The sequence below is a fragment of the Periplaneta americana genome, chromosome 8, assembly GCF_040183065.1.
Source record: "Periplaneta americana isolate PAMFEO1 chromosome 8, P.americana_PAMFEO1_priV1, whole genome shotgun sequence".
NCBI lineage: Eukaryota > Metazoa > Arthropoda > Insecta > Blattodea > Blattidae > Periplaneta > Periplaneta americana.
In genome coordinates, this window is record NC_091124.1 from 3,434,058 (window position 1) to 3,461,803 (window position 27,746).

The window sequence follows — 27,746 nt, forward strand, 5'->3', positions numbered from 1 at the left end:
TTGAATTCTGTACAAGTAACCAGTGTATAGCCGGGGCTAGCTTAGTACGCTCGTAGCGAGTGGTGTGAAATGTCTATGAGTAACACCCAAGATCTTTAACAATGTATAATATTAGCCCCAAGATTCAAAACAATATTTAAGTTTTAGTGCCAAGATCTTTAAATTTAGCACCAACATTTTTACAATGTTTAAATTTAGCACCAAGATGTTTAACCATGTTTAAAATTTGAGCCAAGATCTGTAACAATGTATAATATTAGCCCCAAGATTTCAAACAATATTTAAGTTTTAGTGCCAAGATCTTTAAATTTAACACCAACATTTTTTACAATGTTTAAACTTAGAGCTAAGATCTTTATCAATGTCTAATATTAGCCCCAAAGATTTCAAACAATATTGAAGTTATAGCACCAAGATCTTTAAACTTAACACTAACAATTTTTACAATGTTTAAACTTAGAACTAAGATCTTTAACAATGTCTAAGATTAACCTCAAGATTTCAAACAATATTTATGTTTTAGCGCCAAGATATTTAAACTTAGCACCAACTTTTTTTTGCAATGTTTAAATTTAGCACCAAGATGTTTAACCATATTTAAACTTAGAGCCAAGATTTTCAACAATGTCTAATATTAACCTCAAGATTTCAAACAATATTTAAGTTTTAGAGCCAAGATCTTTATACTTAACAACATTTTTTACAATGTTTAAATTTAGCACCCATTTTAACAATGTTTAAACTTAGGGCTAAGACCTTTAACAATGTCTAAAATTAGCCCCAAGATTTTAAACAATATTTAAGTTTTAGCGCCACGATCTTTAAGCTTACTACCAACATTTTTTAAAATGTTTAAACTTAGCGCCAAGATGTCTGACAATGCTGTTCTCATGCTTAAATTTAACTCATTTGCACTTCGGAATATGAAGTATATTATATGCTTTCACGTGTTAATTAACTAGGTTACCGTGTTGACTAGTTTCAGCCGGTGGGCTAGCATCAGAACTCGGTAGTCTTCGCGCCTTCTGATTGTGTTTCCTGTGGGGTCGACCCTAAGTTGTCACACAAAATATATTTCTTTTGGCCTATTCCACCATCCCTAAAAGTTAATGCACAGACTTTTAGGGCACCCGGTAGTCCCATATAGTACACATCTTTCCGATATTCTACCACCACTCATTGAAAAAAGAAAGGTACTTAAATTTGGACGGTAGCTGTGATTGAATAACCCCGTCTCAGCTAGTCACATTTCATTCACCTGTGCCCAGGCCGATGGTGAAGTACAGGGTGAGGACGTTCTGTGCGAAGACGCTGAGGATGAGGCAGACAGCGCCCAGGATCGAACCAGCAATCGTCACCGCCCGGCAGCCATACTTGTTGACGAACGAACTGGATACAGGACCTGAAAGCACAATGATTAAAGTTGGCAACAGTGTCGCATAGTCACGTTCGTGGCTCGTGGCAGCGACACTTGAACCAGATGACAGGGGATTAGTGCCAGGACTTGGCATGGGATCTGAGCACACGCACAATGCAGTCCCGGCCTCACGTGACCTGGTGATTCACGGAGTCTCGAGCTACGCACAATGCAGTTCTGTTGTTGAGAAGTTACGTTAAATAATGAAGCACAATCTCATCTTACCGTCTATGAATAGCCTCTGTAGTTTAAAAGGAACGTTAAATAAAGAATTACAATTACAATTATCATCTCATCGTCTATGAATAGCCTCTGTAGTTTAAAAGGAACGTTAAATAAAGAATTACAATTACAATTATCATCTTACCGTCTATGAATAGCCTCTGTAGTTTAAAAGGAACGTTAAATAAAGAATTACAATTACAATTATCATCTTATCGTCTATGAATAGCCTCTGTAGTTTAAAAGGAACGTTAAATAAAGAATTACAATTACAATTATCATCTTATCGTCTATGAATAGCCTCTGTAGTTTAAAAGGAACGTTAAATAAAGAATTACAATTACAATTATCATCTTATCGTCTATGAATAGCCTCCGTAGTTTAAAAGGAACGTTAAATAAAGAATTACAATTACAATTATCATCTTATCTTCTTTGAATAGCCTCTGTAGTTTAAAAGGAACGTTAAATAAAGAATTACAATTACAATTATCATCTTACGTCTATGAATAGCCTCTGTAGTTTAAAAGGAACGATAAATAAAGAATTACAATTAAAATTATCACCTTATCGTCTATGAATAGTCTCCGTAGTTTAAAAGGAACGATAAATAAAGAATTACAATTACAATTATCATCTTATCGTCCATGAATAGCTTCTATAGTTTAAAAGGAACGTTAAATAAATAATTACAATTACAGTTATCATCTTACCGTCTATGAATAGCCTCTGTAGTTTAAAAGGAACGTTAAATAAAGAATTACAATTACAGTTATCATCTTACCGTCTATGAATAGACTCTGTAGTTTAAAAGGAACGTTAAATAAAGAATTACAATTATCATCTTATCGTCTGTGAATAGCATCTGTATTTAAAAGAAACGTTAAATAAAGAATTACAATTACAATTATCATCTTATCGTCTGTGAATAGCCTCTGTTGTTTAAAAGGAACGTTAAATAAAGAATTACAATTACAATTATCATCTTATCGTCTGTGAATAGCCTCTGTAGTTTAAAAGAAACGTTAAATAAAGAATTACAATTACAATTATCATCTTATCGTCTATGAATAGCCTCTGTAGTTTAAAAGAAACGTTAAATAAAGAATTACAATTACAATTATCATCTTATCGTCTGTGAATAGCCTCTGTAGTTTAAAAGAAACGTTAAATAAAGAATTACAATTACAATTATCATCTTATCGTCTGTGAATAGCCTCTGTAGTTTAAAAGAAACGTTAAATAAAGAATTACAATTATCATCTTATCGTCTGTGAATAGCCTCTGTAGTTTAAAAGAAACGTTAAATAAAGAATTACAATTACAATTATCATCTTATCGTCTATGAATAGCCTCTGTAGTTTAAAAGAAACGTTAAATAAAGAATTACAATTACAATTATCATCTTATCGTCTGTGAATAGCCTCTGTAGTTTAAAAGAAACGTTAAATAAAGAATTACAATTACAATTATCATCTTATCGTCTGTGAATAGCCTCTGTAGTTTAAAAGAAACGTTAAATAAAGAATTACAATTACAATTATCATCTTATCGTCTGTGAATAGCCTCTGTAGTTTAAAAGAAACGTTAAATAAAGAATTACAATTACAATTATCATCTTATCGTCTGTGAATAGCCTCTGTAGTTTAAAAGAAACGTTAAATAAAGAATTACAATTACAATTATCATCTTATCGTCTATGAATAGCCTCTGTAGCTTAAAAGAGACGTTAAATAAAGAATTACAATTACAATTATCATCTTATCGTCTATCAATAGCCTCTGTAGCTTAAAAGGAACGATAAATAAAGAACTACGTTTACAATTATCATCTTATCGTCTATGAATAGCCTCTGTAGTTTAAAAGGAACGTTAAATAAAGAATTACAATTACAATTATCACCTTATCGTCTATTAATAGCTGTAGTCTGCCGTTTGAAAGCAGTTAGATCAGAGACAGCATCGGCAGCTGTCAGGTTTAATTGACTCACCTGAGCAAAGGGTGACCCCTACGAGGATGGAGGCGATCCACGCCGTGGCGCCCTTGCCCTCCTTGAAGTAGTGCAGGAACTCCACGTACAGCACGCCGAACGAGTACGTCACGCCGTCCGCTGCAACAGAGTAGGATAGTTAGTTGACACCTACTACAATCAACATCGTTTTCTCTCTCTCGCTCGCTCTCTCTCTCTCTCTCTTGTATGGAGGAGGGATCCAAAGGCTTAAGGCAGAGGCTTATTGTGCTTACCACACCTATTCTGTGAATGATTGGGTAACCGAACGTCCCCGCTCTTGCACAAGTACAGCAGGACGTCGCACCATGAACTGAACCCGGGCTATGGTATGGATGATGATATTTGAATTTATGATGGGGAAATGAGTCAGAGGTCCAACCTAGCATCCCGAAAAAATTCAGTACTTATTTCTGAAACACCCTGTAGATAACTGTACGTAAGTAATACAAATTACATTTTAAATCAGACACTTTTATGTGTGCAGCTCCGTACGTACGTATATGACATCTACGAGGCGCGTCCAGAAAGTAAGTCTCCCTATTTAAAAAAAAAAAGAACACACACTTTCAGGAAAACATTTATTGGCAACAGGTACAGCAATGTTTCAGCTATTTTTCAACATAGTCACCGTCAGAATTGAGACACTTGTCGTATCGTGGCATCAACTTTTGTATCCCTCTGTCGTAGAACTCTGCCGCCTGTGAATGGAACCAGCGTGTGACAGAAGTCTTCAGCTCTTCGCCGTTGCCAAAACGCTCACCGGAGGACAGGAATTTCTTGAGGTGCAAGAAAACGAGAAAATCACTGGGAGCAAGATCAGGACTGTAGGGTGGATGATCAAACAACTCCCAGCCAAATTCCGTCAAAACAGCTGCTGTGCGCCGAGCAGTTTTTGGACGAGCATTGTCATGGAGGTGCACAACACCTGCAGTAAGCATTCCACGCCTCTTGTTTTGAATGGCACGTCGCAATTTTCGCAGTGTTTCACAGTAACGGTCAGCGTTCACTGTTTCACCTCTTGGAAGGAAGTCAATGAGCAGAATGTCCTTCCTGTCCCAGAACACCGTGCACATCACTTTCCGTATCGACAGCGTCTGTTTGAATTTCGTCGTGACCGGAGATCCACTATGCCGCCAATGCATTGACTGCTGCTTGGTTTCCGGGGTGAAGCGCGAAATCCAAGTCTCATCGCTCGTGACGATCCTGTCGAGGAACTCGTCGCCGTCATCGTGATACCGTTGCAGAAATGTCAGTGCTGCTCCTAAACGTTGCATTTTGTGTTCGAGTGTCAGGTTTTTCGGCACCCACCTGGCACACACTTTTTTGAACAGCAGGTGCTTAGTGACAATCTCATGCAACAAGGATCGCGATATCTGCGGAAAAAGGCTGCTCAGCTCCGTAATCGTGAAGCGACGGTTCTCCATGATGCACTGCCGCACCAGCTCAACACGATCATCACTGATGAGGGACGGTCGCCCACTGCGCTCTTCATCATGGACACTTTGACGACCTTCGGAAAACTGCCTACACCAGCGACGCACCATCTGCTTACTCATGATGTTCGGCCCATAGACCTGACAGAGCTGCCGATGAATTTCAATTGACGCAATGCTTTGTGCATTAAAGAACTTTATCACTGACCGAACCTCGCAGGCGGCGGGAGAAGGAATAAGAGCTTCCATTTCGGACCACTGCTGCCACGCTACTGGCACCAGGCGGGACCTGTCCGGATGGCATATGATTGATACGTCGTAGATCTGTTACGCATGCGCAATGGACACGGCTAATTACGTTTACTTTCAAGGGGAAAAAATCGGGAAACTTACTTTCTGGATGCGCCTCGTAAATTAAAAGAAGCCTTCAAGCCACCGGCGTAGCTCAGGCGGTAGTGGGTTTCCCTGCTGATCCAGAGTTGCGCTCGGGCGTGGGTTCGATTCCCGCTTGGACTGATAACCTGGTTGCGTAGTTTCCGAGGTTTTCCTCAACCGTAAGGCGAATGTGGGGTAATGTATGGCAAATCCTAGTTCTCGTCTCGCCAAATGCCATCCCGCAATCACCAATTCCACAGACGCTAGATAACCTAGTAATTGATACAGTGTCGTTAAATAACCAACTAAAAAAAAAAAAGAAGAATCTTAATCCTATGGAGGTGTTTTTTCCAGAAACGTCTTTGGTATAATTTTGTAACGTATGTATGCTATATATTCTACATATTATTATTATTATTATTATTATTATTACTATTATTATTATTATTATTATTATTATTATTATTATTATTATTATTACTTACTGGATTTTAAGGAACCCCGCAGGTTCATTGCCGACCTCACATAAGCCCGCCATCGATTCCTATCCTGAGGAAGATTAATCCAGTCTCTATCATCATATCCCACCTCCCTCAAATCAATTTTAATATTATCCTCCCATCTACGTCTCGGCCTCCCTAAAGGTCTTTTTCCCTCCGGCCTCCCAACTAATACTCTATATGCATTTCTGGACTCGCCCATACGTGCTACATGCCCTGCCCATCTCAAACGTCTGGATTTAATGTTCTGCGTTGTGTAACTTTCTCCATTCTCCTGTAACTTCATCCCTCTTAGCCCCAAATATTTTCCTAAGCACCTTATTCTCAAACACCCTTAACCTATGTTCCTCTCTCAAAGTGAGAGTCCAAGTTTCACAACCATAAAGAAGAACAGACTGGATGATAAAAGCTTCTCAAGCGAATAATAACAGGCATTTCCCACATTTATTCTGTGTTTAATTTCCTCCCGAGTATCATTTATATTTGTTACTGTTGCTCCAAGATATTTGAACTTCTCCACCTCTTCAAAACACAAATTTCCAATTTTTATATTTCCATTTCGTACAATATTCTCGTCACGAGACAATCATATACTTTGTCTTTTCGGGATTTAATTCCAAACCTATCTCTTACTTGCTTCCAGTAAAATTCCCGTGTTTCCCCTAATCGTTTGTGGATTTTATTATTATTATTATTATTATTATTATTATTATTATTATTATTATTATTATTATTATTATTAGACAGTATTATAAGCTGTAAAAACGTCACAATAGTGACCCAAGCCAGAATGTCTTCTTGCCTTCTTGGTAATTTGAATATTTTAAAATAATTTCCTATGTCCCTATATCTCAGTTTATATGCCTCAAGGTCTTCCCGTTACAATATTAAAACTGTTGTTTGTTTTTTTCTGTAACTACGGTAACCATCTGACTTGTGTTGCAAACTGATAACATACTGGCATAGACGCAGCTGAGGCATTTCTCTATTGTTTAATTTTTCTCAGTTCTAATGTGAAAGGATTCCAGTCTGCTACAAACATTTAGCTGGATAATATTCAACTCCTATCTCCTAGCCACTCTGGCAGCGTCCTTGTAGGCCTCGCACATGACTGATCACTTGTAAACACGTACTTCTCACTTCTTGAGATAATCTTGTTTTGTACGATAACCAGCACAGCGGATCACTCTTGTTTGTTTTCTGTTATCGGGTACTGATTCCTTATCATTGTTCTCGTGGGATATCTCAGTTCCTGAGTAAGTTAAACTATATTATAGTTATTAATATCATTCAACAAACAATTACCGTTAACCCAGACATTCATGAGATTGCAGCAACAAGTGCTTTGCTTTCGTAGCCTATCTTCACACAATACGAAGAAAAAAAACATAACCTCTATGCTTTGAAGGAAATACTGTACATGATTTCGGCATACCTACCAAGAAACAATAAGACCATTCCGTATGTCTTTCTTTCTGCAACTAAACAGCAATTTTACACGGTTTTTTTCACATTTGTTTTATATTATATACACAGTGTTTAAAATATACGGGGCATAATTTCAGGTATGTATTTCCCACATGTAGACAATCAAAATAGTTCATTACAACATGTGTCCGGAAATGCTTCATTTCCGAGTTATGGCCTTCACAACATTGAAATTCATCCGGAACGTTTTTCTTTCCGCAGGTCGTTGTCATTACAGATGATCTTCAAAATGTCCACCTCCTGCTTGAATACAGACCTCACATCGATGTCTCATTGACCTGCGAACACGATACCAAACTCCAGGAGTATTGCGTATGTCCTCAGAACATGCCACAATTCGATTCCGAAGGGATTCCAAATCAGGCACCGGAGACGAATAAACCAATGATTTTAAATGGCCCCACAAGTAGAAATCGAGAGGGTTCAGTTCAGGTGAGCGTGGAGGCCAAGCAATTGGGCCACCTCTACCTATCCATCGATCAGGAAACCTTCGATCCAAGTACCGGCGAGTCGTACGACTGAAGTGTGCAGGAGCTCCATCATGCAAGAAGTGAATGTGTTGACGATTGATCAGTGGAGTGTCTTCTAAAACATGAGGTATGGTGTTTTCCAGGAAGTTTCTGTACGCCTGCCTCGTAAGTCTGTTTACAAGTACATGGGGTCCAACTAATCGATCGCCAATGATACCGGCCCACATGTTGAGGGAGAACCGCACCTGTATGTATGTATGTATGTATGTATGTATGTATGTATGTATGTATGTATGTATTTATTTATTCACACTGCAGTGGGTATATACCCGGTGGCAGTGGTAACTAATTACCAGACATCGGATTCTAGGGCAAATGCCTATTTTGTTTCTTTAGGAGAAAAGTAAAAATAATTATTAATATTTGTGTTTCATGGAAATTGAAAGGTATTCAAAGAGTTTTATAGTGCCCTAAAATGCCCTAAAACGGTTATTAGAGCCTAATTTGTTAATATTCGCCTAAAAATGCCTAATTCACTGTAAAGTTTCGCATTTTACTCTTACTTTTTATAATTTATACATGCATTCACTGCGAAATTTAAGGCATTTAAAAAGTGGAAAGTTTGCTTCACACCGGCCATGAAACCATTGATAAAGGAAACAAAATGTTTTGTATCTCACGACACTCGCAATAGATTTCACCGAATTTAACATGTTTGGAGGCATAAATGCCGACAAAGAACCAACCTTAGTTTTGAAGCAGGCAACAATCACAACATGTGCTGCTACCGATTCAGAGATATACTATACTATAAAAATGACTGTTTTCGGTCTGAAACCGATTAGCTGTACTGCCCTTCAGAGTGTCATAAAATCACAATTTTTGGAGAAAGAGTGTTTTTGAAATATTTATGAAAAGTCGTAAAACTGCGAATTAGTAGGGTAAACCGTTACAAAATATTTAAAAGAATGGCCCTCCTAGTGTTAACACTACCAGGAAATACAACAATAAGTGGAACTTTGTATTTTTGTCCAATTGAATCTCAATTACAACGGTTCATTTGAATGCTCGTTAACAGTTGCTCTTTCCCTCACCTTATTTGTGTTGAGAAGTTTTGAGCGGTAGGACGTTTTCCTGTGAAGTTTAACGCGATAATGCCGAAAAATATAAGTGCAAAATCTACACTGATCCGGCAATGGCTAACAGAATATTCAGAATTCACTTATGATGGAAAAATAATATTCTGCAAGATTTGTAGCAAACAGGTATGTAACAATAGTTGAAATATATAAATTCTATTAATTTTAATGAGTAGGCCTATAATATTTATACATTGACTGAGCTATCCTGAGGTATAATTCTTTTAAGACCACTACACTTTAACCTTTTAAATTCCGATAGTTAAAGTATTTGCAGGTCATTAAAATTTTGATTGTTCGAACCCACTAACTTTGTGATAGAAATACGGCAATACAACAATTAGGATTTTATTTTAATTCAGTTTACTTTACATTTTTAGATTTCGCAAGAAAAGAAGTGCCACCTAAAGCAGCATGTGCAAGGAGCGGCTCATAAGGCTAAAGCTCAGCAGAAAAATCAACTGCAACAAACTTTACTAACACAGCCTACTTCATCCAATCTCAGCAGCAATTTCTATGCTGATTTAACCAGAGCGTTTGTTGCTGCTAACATTCCCTGGAATGCAATTGAAAATCCGGTTTTAAGACAGTTTTTACAAAAATACTGCAAACAAAATATCCCATCTGAGTCGACCCTAAGAAAAAATTACTTAGAATATACAATAAAACTTTAGCTTCCATTCGGGAGGATATAGGTGATTCTTACATATGGATCTCTGTGGATGAAACCTCAGATCCTATGAATAGGTATGTAGCAAATATGGTAGTAGGAAAACTTAGTCCTGATGGACCTTCGATTCCACACCTCGTATGTGTTAAGGAACTTTCGAAAGGGAATAGCCAAGCCATTGCTTATTTTGTAAATAAAGGCCTACAGTCTTTATACTCAGGTAATATAGACGATTCTAAAGTTCTGTTGTTTTGTACTGATGCTGCCTCATACATGGTTGCTGCAGCTCCACTTCTTAAAACATTTTATCCTAACCTCACGCATGTAACCTGTCTAGCACATGGCCTTCACAGGGTTTCTGAAACAATCCGGAATGAATTTCCTCTTGTCAATTCGTTTATTTCTAACACAAAAAAATATTTTTGTAAAGCCCCATCCAGGATTTCAATATTCAGAGAGAACTTTCCAGATATCCCACTCCCACCTCAGCCGGTTGTTACACGATGGGGAACCTGGATTCAGTCAGTGGTGTATTATTCTAAGTATTTTAAAGAAGTGGTCACAGTTATTGATAAATTACCTGAAACTGATAGTGCAGCGTGTGTGAAAGCAGTGAAAGATTGTCTGAATGACTCACGAGTGAAAAACGATATTGCCTACATAACATCAAACTTTTCTTTCATACCTGCAAGCATTGAACAATTAGAACGTGAAAAACAATCTCTTTGTAGCCAAATAGCAATAGTAAAGGAAGCTGAAGTGAACATACATTCTGCTTTGGACGAAACTGGGAAAAAAGTTAAAAATAAGTGGGACAACGTATTAAATAAGAATGTAGGATTTTCATTGTTGGAAAAAGTATCAAGAGTGATATCGGGGTAAAGTGTAAATGTTCCAGTAAGTATTGATGTTTCTATTGTACCTAATTTAAAATTTGCGCCTCTCACATCAGTTTCGGTTGAAAGAAGTTTTTCTGCTTTCAAAATGATTCTGTGACAAAAGGCAAAGGTTAACTGTGGAGAATTTAGAAAAAATTCTGGTGGTGTACTGTGCAGATAATTATAATAAAGTCTGAGCATGGAACTGAATTTCAATAACTTAAAATGAGTAATCTTGATATCAATAATCATTATTTCATTAGTTTCAATATATTAAATTTGTGCAGCTCTGTTTATAAATATAATATAGTATTCTTTTTTAATGTTTAAACAAACTTTTTTGTGCGTATTTTAGTGTATAACTAAAAATTTCAGTGAAAGAAATAAGTATGATACCTTGATGTGCCTAAAATGCCTATTTTCATTAAAATAGAGCCTAATTTTACAAATTTTGAGCTTATTTTAGGCGCCTAAAACTGCAATTTTTAGTGCCTAAAAATCCGATGTCTACTAATTACACTCAATAATGACAATAATAAACTTATTAATTATTTAGCTTCAGAATACTAGATAATTAAAGAAATGATTCTCCTGAATAGTTCATTCTTTATCTGTAATATTCTTTTACCCATAAAACTTGAGAATAATGGTAATTTACTAACAACTTCAAATTAGGGCAATTCTGAAAATACTGAGGTTAGGACAAATGTTTATATGGCTTTTTGCTCAGAATGTCTTCGGAAATAACCTCCGTAACTGATGGTAAATCCTCGTGAATCACCCTGTATAATATAACATACAATAATATAATACAATACAATCTGATATAATGTAGTATAATGTAATATAACATAACAACACAACATATTATAATACAATACAGTATACTACTCTTCTTTCAATTCAATTCAACTTATTTGGCCATTAGACATACAGTTTTAGGCTTCGTCAGAATACATAGAAAAACATATAAATACATTTTTAAAAAACACTAATAAAAGAAACAGTAAAATTTAAATAATACAATGAAAACATGAAATAATTTGAAACTTTTAAATTAAAGAAAACTAACTAAATTGCAATTAAACTTATTTATTAAAATAGAATTTCATACAAATTTGTGTTGAAAAACTCAGCAACAGAATAAAAAGGATTATTTAATAATCAACTGTAAAATCTAGTTTTGAAGCTATTGATTGGTAACTTATAATATTGACTGGGGAGCTTATTATATAATTTCATTCCCATAATTAAAAAGTTTGTGTTGTTCTTGTGTAATCTACAATACGGAATATTAATTTGTTCACTATTTCTAATTTCATGATCATGTATATTGGCCACTAATGAGTAATTGTCGATATTTTGTCGAGTGTAAAGTACTAGATCATATATATATATATATATATATATATATATATATATATATATATATATATATATATACAAATTTATGATTGTTAAAATCCGTGATTGTCTGAAAAGTGGCCGACAATGTTCCAGATAGTTTGATTTACATAAAATTCTAATGGCTTTCTTTTGTAAAATCAAGACGCTTCCAATTTTGGTTCCATTTCCCCAGAAAATTAGGGCATATCGGATTATCGACTGAAAGAAAGAAAAGTAGGCACATCTTAAATAATTTTGAGAAACGCAAGTCGTTAATTTCTTTAACAAATATAAAACTCTTGATAGCTTTGTGTATGTATTCGATACTTGATGTGCTGCAACCAGGAAGGTCCAGCTAGTTCTCAAGAACATCCTTCACATGTTGTTCACTTCCGGTTCTTGTATATTAACCTTCTCGACGCCAATGACCTTATCTCCAGCAACTAAAATTAACTTCTCTTTGTCTGTTGTTGGCAGAGCCGATCGTCGCTATTGATTTAGTGTTGGTTCCCTCTGGACTGCCAACCGTTTACCTCTCATTCATATACAAAATGCCGTCGTGACGAAATAAATACAATCCGGAATTTTCACGGTATACATGCTTGCAGAATCCTACATACCTTGCGCGTGCCTTCTACCCAACCATCCTCACCTACGCGTAAATCCAACCGTTCGATTCATAACTTCACCCACCCACACAAGAATCCACCCACCTGCTTGTGTACCTAAGTACTCAATCACTTGTCTTCACTAATTTATCTGTAGTCACTTTCCGTCTTCATAAATTTATTTTATCCATGACTCCTATCAAACTGTCTTTATTTTATCGTCCTAGCAACCTAAACAATGACTTTATTCACAGCATTGAATTAATACTCTAGTACATTACGATATAACAAACATAATGTCATGTATGATACCCCGCACATTCAATTTGTCTGTATTTTAATACTACAATTGAGACTGAATTACTACATATTTATCTACAACCTAAGAGACGAAGTAACACAATCGTATGTACACTAATTTCATAGGAGTGGTATGGTAAATTTTCTGTCTACAATTAAGGAAGGTAGATGTGCTAAAATAAAATCACAATGTAAATTCTTTTGTGCGAGATCGTGCGTATTTGCTTGCTTTCCGCACAAAACCAATATGCGGAAAGTCTAAAATTCCACATTCAGTATTCCCAACGTAACACACATAACAATTTCCGTCTTCTTACCGCTTAAGCGCCATATTCATTTTACTGCTTTAGGCTTTTAACATATTATTTTTAGAGACGTTTAACATAGTAATAATTATAGATTGGAAACTTACCACTGCAATTTCACCTAAATTGCACTGTTAATTATTGTTTTTAAATATTTGCAAAAATTAAGTAAAGTCTACTACTCCACGAAACTTATTGCATTCCTGATACAAGTAACATTAAGGAAGCCGTGAAAAAATCAACAAGATTCCAGATGCTGATGGTATTACTGCAATATGTTATATAAATAATATTGTTAAAATATTAAAATGAAAAATAAATCATTACATAACCTTACCGTTTGTTTTTAAGTTCGCATTTATAGACTGGGGGGAAAAAAAGACAGACGTATATCACGGCCTGCTGGAGTATAGTAAACACAGAAAACATTTTACAGCAACAATGTTGAAGAAAGATATTTTGGTTTTCCGAAGTTGCCGTCATTAAACAGAAACCAAGATGGAGATTTCATTGCAACTAATTAGAAATTCGTCTTTCAGGTATGCAATAAACGATCTTCGCACAAAATAATGTACGATACACGAGCGGTATGTTTGTTTTCATGTTCTCGGAAATTAAAAAAGCTCAACTACGTTTCGCTTTTTCAATCTTTTCCTCGACCTTGAAAACGTCAACATACCGCTCTTGTAACGTATATTACTATTTTATTAAACCTCAAAATAGCTTCCATTCGATATCGAAAGTACAATACATTTTATCGTCTGCTAGGGAAAGGGTCTGTGATGAGACGATAGTAGCGATCCTGGTGGTTAGCAACTATCTACGGATGCGTATTTAGTAAGTATTGAGCTTCGTGACTGCATATACTAGACTGTGGTAATATCTTGAATGTAATACAAGATATACAATGATATTCAAACTTCATTTGCTTTGCAAATCAAGATTTCAGGTATAACTCCCTGTAAAGTTGATTTGAATAATTTCGAGGGAAAAATTGTTCCGGAGCCGGATATCGAACCCGGGACCTTTGGTTTAACGTACCAACGCTCTACCACTGAGCTACCCGGGAACTCTAACGGACACCGATCCAATTTTTCCCTCTATATCCACAGACCTCAAAGTGGGCTGACAACCGTCAAGCAACCAACTTCGAGTGCACACTGACTCCGTGTGACTTTAATTGTGGTTTTCTGTTAACGAACAGTGACGTGTATTATGCAAATCAAGATTTCAGGTATAACTCCCTGTAAAGTTGATTTGAATAATTTCGAAGGCAAAATTAACATCCCCTTATAAGTGATATTTAAATTATTTCATTCGCGGTGGGGGGGGGGGCGATTCCCCTACCCTTCTCCTTAAACGACGCATCTGGCTCAGAAGCATGACTCAAGCACAGTATTTTATACAGAAATGGGAGTTACAACGCACAGCATACATTTCCACGAAAGTGCACGGACCCAAATTTAACCTCGCGGTCATTGCATCGGCTCAAGGGGGGACTCGCCTCGGAGCAACTCGCTGCACGAACCTGGACGTGCTTCACGATATTCCGACAGGAGCGAAAAGCTCTCAGCAAATATCGGAAATTGATAAACGCATTCTGAACATAATGTTTAGGCAATTTAATGAAGGAGAAACTATTAATTCATTATTTCATTCACACTTTTCTGCCCAAGGGCAGGCCTTTCACTGCAAACCCAGCATTCTCCAATCTTTCCTCTTTTTTTGCCTTTCTTTGAGACTCTGCACATGATCCAAATACTTTAATGTCGTCCATCTATAGTGACGAGATGATCTAAATCAGGGAAGACGATATTAGCTCCCAATCACGGTAGAAGAGCTCGACCTTGATCACGAGCGCATAGCGCATCCATTACACAGCGTCGTAACGTAGACATCAGGGATGTACATGCACATGCAGCGAATAAAGGCAGCAATTATTACAGTAACTTGCGTTACTAAATTTCTGGCTATGTAATAGGGCTAATTACTCAGTTATTTAATACTAGCCGTACCCGTGCGCTCCGCTGCACCCGTTAGAAATAAATATAAAGTAATTACATAATTAAAATAGGACATTTGATCCAGGGAACATTCGTGTTTGATAGAAGGATAAATCGTTTATTATGTTACTTAATTTAAATTGTATTTAAAATATTAAAATGCGATCATTTTGATCCAGAGACACTCATTTGGTGCAATGACAATTCCTTTAAGATGTTTCTTAATTGTTATTACCAATTATTTTTGGAAAAGCGAAAATTAACAGAACAATTTTGGCTACAGATTTATTATTATGTTTATATTATATTATATTATATTATATTATATTATATTATATTATATTATATTATATTATATTATATTATATTATATTATATTATGAAAAAGTGTGTTGATAACGGATGTACTCGAATTAGAAAGTTTTTAATTTGATGTGGGAGCTCTTGAATCTCAGGAGGAACAACTTTTACAACAGCGCAACATAATCTGCTTGGCTCATTACCCAATTTTTTTTGCATTGCATTTATTGCATATGTATTTTATGTATTTTAACACGATTCAATTGAGCATAGTTAAAATTTGAATTATAAAATAATGGATTGCTAAGCTAACGTACTATTACTGCATACTAAATCAATACACTCTCGTTGTTCGTTAATTCTCTGACATAAAAATGAATATGTTCATAAACATTATTATAAGAAATACAGGAAATGAATATACACAATAACCTATCAAGTTTTCTGTGCATAAGAAGCTATTTTAATCTTACCTGTCCTCAATTCACTCACAAGTTACTGTAATAACATTATAGCATTATGTCCATCCAGAGAAACTACACTTTCCAATGATGAAATAATAATTAATTACACAAATCGGTTAATTTAGCTTCTGATATTACTTCATACAAACACACAAACATTGTCTGTAGGCTATGTTTCATAGCTTTCGATTGTTGTGTCCAAGGCCCCTTATAGACGAAGTCATTTGTTTTTTATTTCAATATACCGCCTTAGATGGCAGTTATTTTAATTTTAAAACTCATTTATCTCATTAAATATCAGTCCTATCAAACTTTTTCAGAGAACAAAACTTATCAGAAATCATTTTTAAAGAAACTTTTGTTATGTAACATATTTCACAAAAATCAATAATAAGCGAGATATTTCGATTTATTTAATTCAGGCGCCCGTATAACCCCCCTTTTAAATAACGTATTTTGAATGCCATATAGCCTATAATCTAAGTTACAACGAACTTAATTTATATTCCAATTTTCATCGAAATCGGTTCAACCATTATCGCGTGAAAAGGTAACAAACAGACAGACAGACAAAAATTTCAAAAAAGCGATTTTCGGTTTCAGGGTGGTTAATTATATATGTTAAGACCAATTATTTTTGGAAAATCGAAAATTACCAGAAATATTTCGGCTACAGATTTATTATTAGTATAGATACATGTACATATATAAACAAATCGCAAAGGGAAGGGCTTTTTAGAAACAAAAAGACAAATAGGAAAAGCTAATTGTATGTAAACCATTTTATTGTTAAAAGCAATTATTTACTATGTAAATACTTCACTTCATTGGTTAGGAGAAACTAATAGGGTCTACCTGCTCGACGTGTGTGATCTCTAAGTACTCTTGAGTATTTGTTGAAAAATAATAATGGCAATATTGATTGAAATAAAGTATATTGATTGTGTGATTGTGAAAATGTAGTCCTTACTCTCCAGTCGTGATTATGTAATGAGTTTTCTTAGAGTGATTTGTGAGATGCACGTAACACGAAAAAACAAATTGATTAAATTAAGATATTGAGAGCCATCGTAATTTTTGCGGTCAATCATTTAAGGGGATATATATGACTTTTGAAACTTCCACAATTTCGGCCAAAATTTATGAAATTTAAACTATATAAACAGATCTATAATAATATCATTTATACAAAATTTGGTGCAATTAGGTCTAATAGTTTTGAAATTATATTTTTAAGTATATTTTATATTGACGTTACTAAAAAAACTCCTTGCATCAAAGTTTTCAAAATGTGTAAGTTAAACTGCAATCAAAAATAAAAATATTATTTCAAAATTAAAGAAACACGTAGTGTAATAAAAGTAAATATCCAGAAACAAGCAACAAATAAAACATCTATAATACATACTAGGTTCAAAAAGTCCCCGGAATTTGCTAGTATCATAGAAACAACGTACCTTAAACACTATTCTACAGCATTCCCTTCAAAATAGTTGCCTTCCGCAACAACACACTTTTGCCAACGCGTGTAGAGTTCCTGGAAGCAGGCCTGGAAGCCATTTTGTGAAACCCGTCTTAGTGCTCTCGTTGCGTTTGCGATAACCTCTTCAGCATTGAATCTCCGTCCTTTCAGATGACTTTTCAGACGGGGAAACAGAAAGTAATCAGGTGGTGAGAGATCAGGAGAGTATGGTGGGTGATCCAAAGCAGTTATGTTGTGCCTGGCAAGAAAATTCTTTACAATAATTGCGCGATGAGCAGGTGCATTGTCATGCGTAAGGAACCAGTTGTTTTCTACCCACTTTTTTGGACGTTTCCTTCTCACTGCGTCCCGGAGGCGACGGAGGATTTCTACGTACAATTCTTTTGTTACAGTACGACCTTCTGGAATGAACGCATGGTGGATGAGATCCTGAGAGTCGAAGAAAACTTCCAACATAACTTTGCCTTAGGAAGTGTCCCTAGGAAATTTTTGCTTAAGAGGAGATGTTTTCGATTTCCACTCTGATGACTGTCGCTTAGGGATTGGGTCGTACAAGTAGCACCAAGTTCATCACCAGCAATAATTTTGTTTAAGAAATCACCATCTTCATCAGCAATACTGATCATGTCCCCAGCAAGAGTCATTCTTGTTTCTTTCTGTTCTGCTGACAACATTTTCGGAACTAACTTCTGAGACACGTAATGCATGTTGAGATGCTTGTGAAGAACATTGTGTACACTTCCGACTGATATTCCGACCTCTGCTGCTATCTCTTTTATGGTTTTACGTCGGTCGTCCCTCACAACATTACGCACACGCTGAGCGATTGCTTCATTTGTTGCAGTTGTTGGTCGGCCGCTGCGTACATATCGCGGCCACCAGAAAAGCGTTTATGCCAGGCATACACTGGAGTTTTTTTCATTACTGCTTCGCCATATGCTTCTTCCAACAATCTTAATGTCTCTGCAGGTGTCTTGTGTAACAAAACACAGAACTTGATGTTTGTACGTTGCTCTGTGGACATAATTACAAAATGCGACGAACAAACAAAACACTATGATAAACAATTGCCTACAACTCAAAACCAACAATCGCCATTATCAACAAACTTTAAGGAAATGACATCATGAATGTTACCAACAAAACAAAAATGTATAATATTCCTTGTTATATATTAATACGAAAAATGACAGTAAAATTCCGGGAACTTTTTGAACCTAGTAGTACATTTCAATTAAAGAAATAAAAGGAATCTAGATACAATCTACTGACCCAAATGTAAATTAATTTACCTTCGATGTCAATTCCGAAATGAATTGATTTCTCTCTTCTCCTGAATAATGCCTATATATATTTTTTCATGTTGCGTCTCATAATGCCGTTTTATGTTGCTTTCTTTGCAAATGATTTATTTTTTACACAACAAACCCTGGACTTCATCACCATGTTCGAAGCATAAATATTGTATCTTCCACTCTTCCTTGAAAGCTTCAAGCGCTTCCGTTCCGTCATGATGCGCTGTGTTCTAAGATCTGCACATCCTTTAGCAATGTTTACAGGTAAAAGAGCTCCGCGCGCGAGCGCAGCGGGCATAAAAGAGCTCTCGCTCGCAATTATTAGTCACCATCGCAAGACTGATCTAAATATACTATAGTGAAGGCGTCAATTGCAATCTTGTAAAGATGAGAACACATTGACGAAAATACACGTCAGCAGAAATCCTGTCATGGGAAAAGTGGATGTCTGTGCTTACAAGCAAACATTCACATGGGGGCAGATAAAAAGTTATTTTTTTTCTTCCACTAAGTTAATAATGTCAAAACAAGTCCTTATACAAATTCTGGCCACTCCAGTGCAATTACGAGGGCTAGTCTCCCTGGGGCCGTTTACAAAAAGGAAACACAATTTCATGGAAAGATTTATTGCAAAAAAATACAGCAATTGTTGAGCTATTTTTAAACATATTCCCCACCTGTCATACCGTCGGACCAACTTTTGTGTCGTAGAAGTCTGCCGTCTGGGATCGGAACCAGTGTGTGACAACCGTCTGCACCTCTATCGATCCCATGGTGTGACAAATGTCTCAATTCGGGTGAGGAATATGCTGAAAAATAGCTCAAGAGTAGTTGTATCTGTTTCAATAAGTTTTGCAATGGAATTGTGTTTTCTTTCTGTAATCGGCCGCAGGGAAACTTTTTACGGCCCTCGTAATTGTGCTCGAGTGGCCAAAATTTGTATAAGGACTTGTTTTGACATTATTAACGTGGTGGAAGAAAAAAATAACTTTTTATCAACCCCCATGAGAATGTTTGCTTGCCAGCTACTACTTCTGAACAACTGAACTAAATTCCTCTGAATTCAACAGCTGTAAGTTAATTCTTTCACAAACTTTCTAATAAACTCACTTCGCGAATTGATGATGACGACGATGATGATGGTGATGAGTACTAGTACTAGGTTTTTTACGACGCTTTATCAACAGCTTAGGTTATTTACCGTCTGAATGAGATGAAGGTGATAATGCCGGTGAAATGAGTCCGGGATCCAGCACCGAAAGTTACCCAGCATTTGCTCATATCGGGTTGAGGGAAAACCCCGGAAAAAACCTCAACCAGGTAACTTGCCCCGACCGGGGATCGAACCCGGCCCACCGGGTTTCGCGGCTAGACGCGCTAACCGTTACTCCACAGGTGTGGACATGATGATGATGATGATGATGATGATGATGATGATGATGATGATGATGATAACTGACAAAACATAATACCGCAGCAAAATTTTAGTTTTATCCATCCCGCAAATCGAATTCTGAGTTGTACCGAGGCACAACTAAACAGTTGTTGGGCATTGATTATTAATTATATACTATATTATTCACAATCTGTCCTATAACCTATTCCTTATATCATGTGTGACTGTGAAAAGTTATTATTTTTTTGCTTTTGGTAGATAGTACCGAGGATCGAACACGCGTGCTACGAATAAAGAAGCGTCAATTTACTGGGCCTGCGAATTGGGGAACCCCAGTTTAGAAAGTATCACGACCTCCTAATTTACTGCAAATAGTCGATTTCGTCATTGTAAACAATGGCAATTGGGACGCAGCCAAATGTGAGTTCATACCACGAGGCGGACACACGTGTCAGTAGTGCCTGAAATAAACGGGTCCAGCTATGTGGCTTCTTTCGAACACGCACTTACGAAAATGTGTTCCAATAACTGAGGAAGTTCGGTGCAAATGTGCGCATCATTACAATTAACTGCAGCCATGCACGCGCTCATTTATAGCAACTTGCAAACCTTCCTCTTCCTCTTAAAAACTCAAGAGTATGTCCACGTGCTGTCTTCTCTTCCTGTGTCACCAAGGCAACACGTGTCTATGCATGCTTCACTTGTTTCTTTAACACGGTGCCAGTGATATCCTCGTGTGAACTATTTATTCAAAAGACATGCATAAATGAAATACAGGGTTAGTTAAAAGTCCCGCACCACCTAAATAACTTTTGAAGCATACGGTTCAGTGATATGAAACTTGGTATGTGAGGATAACCATATAGTAAGAACTCAGTAATGGTATTACCGAGTTTTTTCTACTTCCGGTTTAACCGGAAGTAACTCCAACTCTCTTATTTTAAATGGAACACCCAATATATATATATATATATATATATATATATATATATATATATATATATATATATTTTAATAGTACTCATTAAGAGCTTTCCAAAAAGTACCCACACTCGATACTTCTGTACAAATTCAGTGTTGCTAAGTCAAGAAAACAGAAAAGTGTATCGAATATTAAAATAATAAAATACTCATGCAAACCTAGTCTTTCAGGTAAAGTTCCCTGTAAAGCAGATTTGAATAATTTCAAGGGAAAAATTGTTCCGGGGCCGGGTATCGATCCCGGGACCTCTGGTTGAACGGGTAGCTCAGTTGGTAGAGCGCTGGTACATTCAACCATAGGTCCCGGGATCGATATCCGGCCCCGGAACAATTTTTCCCTTGAAATTATTAAAATCTGCTTTACAGGGAGCTTTACCTGAAAGACTAGCTTTGCATAATGTATACGTCACTGCGTACGTTAACAGAAAACCACAATTCCAAGTCACGCAGATATTGTGTGCACTCGATGTGGGTCTCTGGCGTTTCGTCAGCCCACGCGAGTTGTGTGGATATAAAGGGAAAAGTTGAGACGGTGTCGGGTGTACTTCCCGGGTAGCTCAGTTGGTAGAGCGCTGGTACGTTCAACCAGAGGTCCCGGGATCGATACCCGGCCCCGGAACAATTTTTCCCTTGAAATTATTCAATAAAATACTCCTTCCTTAACAAAAACAAAACAAAGCTAGCTCACCTTCTAAATTATGTGTCCAAATTGGTAGCCCTCAGCTGCTTTACAATGTGTCACTCGATCATAGAAACCATTTAAGGAATGATTTAACCAGGCTTTAGGAATATCTTGCACCACTTCCATTTTTGTTTAGCAACACTGAATTTGTACAGAAGTATCGAGTGTGGGTACTTTTTGAAAAGCTCTTAAAGAGCTTTATTAAAAAAAATATATTGGGTGTTCCATTTAAAATAAGAGAGTTGGAGTTACTTCCGGTTAAATAGGAAGTAGAAAAAACTCGGTAATACCATTATTGTGTTCTTAGCATATGGTTATCCTCACATACCAAGTTTCATGTCACTGAACCGTATGCTTCAAAAGTTATTTAGGTAGTGTATTTATTATTTTAATATTCGATACACTTTTCAGTTTTCTTGACTTAGCAACACTGAATTTGTACAGAAGTATGGAGTGTGGATACTTTTTGAAAAGCTCTTAATGAGCACTATTCAAAATTAAAAAAATAAAATATATTGGGTGTTCCATTGAAAATAAGAGAGTTGGAGTTACTTCCGGTTAAACCGGAAGTATAAAAAACTCGGTAATACCATTATTGAGTTCTTATCATATGGTTATCCTCACATACCAAGTTTCATGTCACTGAACCGTATGCTTCAAAAGTTATTTAGGTGGTGCGGGACGTTTAACTAACGCTGTATAATACACATCCAAATAGAAAGATGAAGTTTCGTTTTATGGATTACACATAAAAGGCATTCTCTATATCCCAAAAATTCAAACATTTTACTTGATTTATTAAAAAATTGCACTACTCTTTAAGCGGATAGTATTTTATGTAATTAATGATTCATAAATGTACATACAATAACTATATGCATATTGCAGTCATTTCTTAATGTTATTCTTCCATTTACGAATATAAATAACGTATTTAAAAATTTTGTAAATGTTAAGATAATTGCACATCTTCAAAATCTCCGTCCACACGTAATAGAAGGAATAGAAAATCTTCTTCTACTCTTTTGTCCATTCTAAGTCACCCTGTTGTGCTGCAGCCTCTGGTATTGAATACTTATGATTGAATTCGCAATGAAAAGTACGGGTACGTCTAGCCCAGGCATGTCAATGATGCCCACAGGAGCAAGCGCGCGCTTTAGAGCCCAGGAGAGCCTGAGCGCTTTACAGCGGAAAGGAAAGATACAGAAGAAAGAGGTGGTATATGCCGCTTGGTCGAGCTATATTCAGGGATGGCCAGCACTGATTCAATCGATAAAGGTAAGAGAACTTATTAAAACTGTATTCATGTTAATTTTTAGATTTGTCTGTGAAGTATAAGTGCAATATAAGAATGTAAGTTTTAATTTTAATGCTCATTTTTCACAAGTTTGATTTTTTTATTCAAAAGAAATATTTTCTCAACTTTTCGTATAAAAAAGTGAAATTTTCACGTATAGGCCTATTTATTTAGTAGCCTTACAGAATGTTTTCATAAATCTAATATACCGTATATAAGTATTACTGAAGATAGTGTATTGAAAATTTTGAAAATATTCGCACGGAAATTGTTTGTAAGGAAATGAATTATTAACAAAGCAACTACTGTTACATCATAAGCAAAAGATACGTGCCCATGTGTTGTAAAAATGTCAGCTCTATAGCTTCAGCAGATTTCGAGAACATAATTTAATATTCTGATGATAGGAAGTTGCTCACAAATATCACCTTAAAAGCATGATGCGATAAGAGTTTTGTTATGAAATATTAGTTACACTTAAAACAGATACAGCATCTAGGTAATTTTGCTTTGTACTGTAATATTGTTTTGATTAGTTTATTGATTACTTTTGTAAGGCTAAAGATACCGTCAATATAAATTCCAACTTATCATGTCATACTCAATCTCTTTCTTTGGAATATCACTCTCTTTATGAATGACGTGTTTCATCCACTTAATACAGTATAATATTATACTACTACGGAATTTAAGTGAATATTCCTTCTTAACTCTCTATTATGTTATTAAGATTTAAAACACAAGTGCAATATTAAGAAATCAGTGTTAGTACTTTTGTTTTACAGACAATATAGATAATATTAAACAGAAAGAAGCCATATAAAAATAACGACATAAAATTTCACGTTCCGTTTGAAGTTTGTGCACCACTGTTTTCTTAATCCAACAGGCTGCTTATTCATATACACAACCCTTCCTCTTTCCATACTTAGCGCTTGCTGCCCGCGCATGACGTCAAGGTCAGAAAAATGCGCTTGCTTTGACATCACTGGTCTAGCCTAATTGATCAATTGCTCTTAACGAAATGTTTTTCCGTAGATAAGTAACCCGTCTGATTTGTCAGTTCATTCTGTATAATAAAAAAAGTTGGCAGGGGATTCGTAGAACCCTACAATTAGCTGGTTGGTGGTTGTATGATTGTGTGGGTTTGTTTGAGGATCATCTTAGCACAATATAAAACCAAAGACCTTGAACTTTTAATATTAATAGCTGCTCAAGTCACTAGTAAGTAATATCTTGAATGTAATACATAGGCTATACAATGATATTCAAAAACTTCATTTGTTTTTCCAGTAATTATACGAGTATGTTGCGGGTTGCTAAGCAACAAGATGCGAGTGGAGTACTACAGAAATAGTAACGGACATTTTTCCAGAATAGGAGCCAATTTAAACGTCCCACGTTGAAACAAATCACGAACAAAATAGTTTGGATCGAGTCATTACCAGTTTTCTTTCAAATTAATACCTATTAATTTGTTTGCTGCAACTGTTATACGGTATTTCATTTGCATCATTTCCTGATAAATTGACTGGCAAATATTGATTGAAAAAGAACGAAACTAGCCCAATAGTTTAATACAGGGACATCATTTTATTTTTATTAACATTTTTAATATTAACCTGTCTATACCTTTAGTGAACCGGAAACACCGCTTGCTCCCCCCTCCAAGACTGGAGTTCGATGATACTGGCGTAAAACACAAATCACTTTACTAGGTATAGGATGGAAGAAAAGTAGTTCATTCATTTACGTAAACTAGGAAATATCGCGATTTTGAGTTTGATAATTTTCGTTAGGTTTTTCTTTAATCAAAGTACAGTACTGTATTAAGAATAAGTGTTTTTACTCACGAAGTGAGTTATCCATGCGAACGTATTCATTATGCAGTGTATATTATACTGTCTACAGCACATTAGCGTACAATATAGAGAAAGAAGTTAAATTGAAAAATAATCATAATATGAATATTTAAACACAATTTTGAAAATGGTGGCCGTTCATTTCGATACAGGCTTCAGTTCTTTTGTGCATATTATCGCACTATAGACTATTGCATCTAATTCCAATTGCCAGTTTCGTCCTTCGTACTAGTAACTCATGTTGAAATAATTCTGTACCTACTCTACGTACTGTGAATTCAATCTTCACTTCTGCCCGACCCGAAAATATAAAATTACTCAGACATGCTATCTACTGTCCGTCCAAGTGGTTATGCCGCAGGATTGTAGAAAGGGAGGAAATCACGTGACAGTTAATTACTTAACGAGGCCCTTTTATTTAAGTTAAATTAAACAGCTGTATAATATTACGTAAACGTCCAATTCCTAAGAGAAATTAATGTTTTCAGAAAAGAGCTAAGACAGCCCAACTTTTACAGAGGGGCGAGCAGAAGCAGGTGGGGGGAAATCGGGATGCTACGTAAGCAAACGGACAGTACCTGTGCGAAAATATGATTCAATATTGAAAGCTCTTTCGTTACTGGAAAACGCGAACATATTTCTGGAACGTACTATACTCAGTAACTCAGTACTGCTTACTATCTGCGGTCTTGGTTCTGTGTGGAGTTGGAACTTCCTTAGTAGAAGGGGTAGGAGTGAAGTACATTCAAAAACTCAGATACAATAAAAATTGAAGTAAAAATAAAATTATGTCCCTGTATAAATCGCTGTACACACAAACAGAACGCTCAAAACCACTTCGGTGTCAAGGATGCTGAGAAAGGTGGTTCCGCTGATATCTCCCAATCAGTTTTTTTGCAGTTTAAAACACTTTCTCTGATAACAAAGCAAAAAAAAAAAAAAAAAAACATTGAAATTTCTCAAGGACTACAAAAGAATAAAAATATAATATTACGGAAAAAGATGACTAAGATACTAAATTTGTTTCATTTCAACTGTTTCACGTGAAAGAAAAATCTACGTCAACTTTACCTTCTATAGGTTTATGGAATATAGGCAATTTCATAGCTACTCTACTAAAGAAAAACAATCTGATGCCAGAAGCCAATTTTAGGACAATCGATAGAGAACAAAGTGAGCGAAGAGGCAGTCATATATTATGACATTCAAGGCTTCCACATAACCTCCATGACGCGAGGACAGCGGAAATCAATTTGCTTGGAAGTCGCTAGTCCAATATTTATTTTCACCAACAAATGTTATAAATGTTTAATAATAACAACAATAAAAATAATAACAACAATTAGGGACCGGATTTTTATGTAATATCAAGGTGTTAAATATGTACATATTTATGTAAGAAAAAAATAAGCTGAATATGTACCAAAATATGTAAAATCATGAAAATATTTAATATCAATATCTGGCAGATCTCCAGTTGTGATTTCATAGAGCACCCGACTTTTTTACCGCACACTTGACACATTACTATTTTTCCATCTGTAGAGAAAGTTTCGTCCATCGCAATTCATGATTTTATTTTTGTCGTTAGGGTTAAAGATACAGGGGCCATTTTAGTTAGTTAAAAGCAGTAGATAAACTCACTTGCACTTTATATTGTAAGTACTAAAACTAGAGAACTGAGTGAAATGAATGACACAACAGAATTGCAAGCACTGTTTCGCTTTACAGAATTAGGAGAAAATCAGAGGAGATGTGGGACACATGCATTTTAGCTGCTCCCTGTAAGAAACAAAGTACCTACTAAAACCTCAAACTATAGGCATTTACAAACTGTTGTTTGAAAAGTGACATTCCTGTCTCATTCAGAAGGGTAGGATTATTCCAGCCGAGAACCATACTTTCTAATTGCTCAGAAAATCCTATTTCCGTATAGGTCTACTAAATTTAAAGTAAAGAGTCAAACAATAACCTGAAAATCTATTTATTTTAATCTTTCAATATATTTCCAGTTTGTTTCTTTACTTCAGCTTCTTTTCAAAAGTCGGCTACTTTATTGTGGCTCATGTCAGACTTGACACGGGTTTTGCCTGGAAGGATTAGGAAGAGGGTGGGTAAGGTTGCAAATTGCATGAGAAGGGCTTGTTAAGACGTGTGCAGAACAATTATAGTTTGAGACAAATCATGTTGTCCTCCTCTCACTCCACCGCATGAAGGCAACGCTACTTTCTGAGTGATTTTTACAATACAAAGTAGTTGTATGAGAGAGGTTGCCTTTTTTCACTCATATTTACAGTGGGCGGTATGGGGTGAGTGCCTCTATTACTTTCTGGAACTATGGACGTTTATGTTTCGTCCCGAAATATATCCTTTTTTGGGTAGGTAAAAAGGCTTTTTTAATTTATGTATTTCAAATTGTAAACTTCCCCAGCAGAAGTTTTTTTTTTCCTTTTTTGAGAAGTAAAAATGAATATAACCCCTAAATATGTAGATTTATGTAACACCAAGCCATAATATGTAATGAGGGGTAAATATGTGAAAATATGTAGTAACAAATTTTAATATATTAATGATAATTACAAGATTCGCAAAGATTTGTTATTTATATACGGTTGGGTTGAAAGGAATATAATATCTAATTACATAAAAATCCGGTCCCTAGTAATAACACACGTATATTGATGCAGTACTGAATTTAGACTATTAATTCGATACATTGCACATCATAATCGCTATTTCATTAGCTTGACTTCTCCATTTGCTTCCTTTATCAGTTCCGTTA

The 27,746-nt window shown here is 35.8% G+C and overlaps 1 protein-coding gene across 3 annotated transcripts in view; it reads right to left on the reverse strand.

Moving 5' to 3' along the window:
• Mct1 (Monocarboxylate transporter 1) overlaps nt 1-27,746 on the reverse strand; it is a 238,980-nt gene that overhangs the window by 39,869 nt on the left and 171,365 nt on the right. For all 3 annotated transcript variants that reach the window (XM_069832268.1, XM_069832267.1, XM_069832266.1), the window contains exons 2-3: nt 3,629-3,748; nt 1,259-1,402 (exon numbers count right to left, since the gene is read on the reverse strand). In XM_069832268.1, coding sequence (XP_069688369.1) covers nt 1,259-1,402; nt 3,629-3,748 — 264 coding nt within the window. The remainder of the gene's footprint in view (nt 1-1,258; nt 1,403-3,628; nt 3,749-27,746) is intronic.